Below are 2,130 nucleotides of genomic sequence, written 5' to 3' on the forward strand. Positions count from 1 at the left end.
AAAACATAAGAAACTAAATCTAATGTTGATGAATGAAGAAAAACACTCTGATTCCACTGGTGGATCATTTTACTTGTCAAGTCGACTCAGATCAAGTCAAATGTTCTTAACTTGAATCATTTTAATTTAACTAGATATTGTTTTTGTTTTTTCCCAGTGAAAACTTGGCAATTCCAACATTCCCTAACAACCCTGTGGAACAAAACTCCTCGAATGTCACAGAAATGTTTAATGTGACAAATACAAACATAAGAAAGCACCTTGATTTTTTATTTTCAGATTTAAAATGTCAAAAATTTGTTTCTTATGTGACATTTGCTAAAGTTTGGATAAAATTCCCAGTGTGACGTCATCAGTGCGGGACTCGCCACAATAAAACTCTCCACTTTTGATAATTTTCAACAGATTTTTCAACTTTTCTTCACAATTTGCTTCTTGATTTGTGTAAAACTATAATTTTTTTGATCCCACATGATTAAGTCAGGATTAGAGACTCGTCAGGTTGATCTTTCGGTGGAGACCTTCAGGCTCTCTGCTCTTGTCTCCCCACCTCCTCCAGCTCAGGTCCTTCTTCGTACTCGTAGTCCATCTGCACCGTGTCATACTCCAGCTCGTCCCCCTCGAACTCCATCATGTCTCCGTCACCGAACATCTCCTGCGTCTCAAACTGCGGCTCCTCCTCGTAGTCCACCAGAGGTCCCCCGTCCTCCTCCTCCAGCATCTCCTCCTCCATCTCTCCATCTCCCTCCGCTTCCATCTCACTCTTGTTGGCGCTGCTGTTCTTCAAGATGCCGTGGATCACAGGTTCCTCTCCAGCTTCTCCAGCTTCTGCCGCTAGAGCTAATTCCGCCTCCTCCTCTGCTGCTTTCCTCCGTCGCTCCATCCTGGCTTCACGGATCTCCAAAAACTCTGCTGCTCCTTCTCCGACCACCAGCACCTCCTCTCTAACCAGAGGAGGACCTTCTACTGGGTTGTGATCGTAGGAGAATAAGTGCAGAGCAGGTAATCGTCTCAGACTCGGGAATTCTGAGATCTTGTTGCGATCCATGTCGAGAATTTCCAGAGCTTCCATTTTGAGCAGGACTCTTGGGAATGTTTGGAAGCGATTTCCGTAAAGCCAGAGTCCTCTCAAAGACTCCATCCTCCATAAATCAGGAGGTAGAGTCTTCAAACGGTTGTCCCCGATCTGGAGGGACTTGAGATGGGGCAGATCGTAAAGCTCTCGGGGGAACCTCTGGAAGTAGTTGCTTTCGACCCAGAGGCAGCGCAGGTTCTGGAGGTTCTTCACTTCTTCTGGTAGGTTCATGAGTCTGTTGCTGCCTAAGTAAAGGTGCGTGAGGTTCCTGAGCTCGCAAACGGCTGCTGGGACATCCTCCATCTTGTTGAAGTCCAGAGCTAAAGTGCGAAGTCCTTGGAGCTGTGAGAGACCGTCAGGGAGGTTCCTCAGACGGTTCCCACATAAATACAGCTTCTCCAGGTGCAGAAGAGTGCAGACGCGAGGAGGCAGCTGCTTGAACTTCTTGTAGCTGATGTCCAAAACGGGGTCTCCGCTCTCAAACAGCTCCTCCACCCCTAAAGGCAGCTCCACCTCCTCCTCCTTCTCCTCTTTCTTTTTCTCTGGAACCTCCTCGTCTCCGTCCCGCTCCTCCTCTGCCTCAGCGCCTTCCTCCTTCGCCGACGAGTTTCCCATGTTCGAAAAACTCAACCCTCCGCCTGATTCGCGCCGATGTTTGGAGAGGACCCCGATCCACAGAGGGCTCCGCTCCACAGAGCCGACGCCATGAGAACATACAGATATTTATCCTTTGTAGCACTTTTGGTCCATCAGAACGTTCACTGGAGCGTGGAGTAGTAGTAGTGGTAGTAGTAGTAATAGTAATAGTAGTAGTAATAGTAGTAGTAGTAGTAGTAATAGTAGTAGAGGGGTTGGGAGTTGAGTTCGATCAGTTGCAGCAGAATTTTGAGCTGTTCAGACGTCGCCAGAGTCCAGACTCAGATGTTCCTCCTGGTGGAACAAACACAAAGGCCACAGCTCGACCTTCAGAGAAACGTCCATCCAGTCTGATCCAGTTCTGGGCCAAGAAGTTTGTGAAGAACTTCTGAAAGTTTTCCTGTTGTCCTGGTGTCTTC

At 47.8% G+C, this 2,130-nt stretch overlaps 1 protein-coding gene across 1 annotated transcript; it reads right to left on the bottom strand.

Moving 5' to 3' along the window:
• Positions 1-523: 523 nt before the first annotated feature.
• Positions 524-1,690, bottom strand: LOC110167698 (leucine-rich repeat-containing protein 10B). The gene has a single exon (XM_020933063.2). It carries the CDS (start codon positions 1,688-1,690, stop codon positions 524-526), a length of 1,167 nt encoding a protein of 388 aa, XP_020788722.2.
• Between the last annotated feature and the right edge of the window lie 440 nt (positions 1,691-2,130).

This window comes from Boleophthalmus pectinirostris, unplaced genomic scaffold, assembly GCF_026225935.1.
Source record: "Boleophthalmus pectinirostris isolate CB_2022bp ecotype Guang Dong unplaced genomic scaffold, ASM2622593v1 HiC_scaffold_2, whole genome shotgun sequence".
NCBI lineage: Eukaryota > Metazoa > Chordata > Actinopteri > Gobiiformes > Gobiidae > Boleophthalmus > Boleophthalmus pectinirostris.

Bases quoted from the DNA above. Each gene is read 5' to 3' on its own strand.
- LOC110167698 (XM_020933063.2), bottom strand. From the start codon at position 1,690: ATGGGAAACTCGTCGGCGAAGGAGGAAGGCGCTGAGGCAGAGGAGGAG.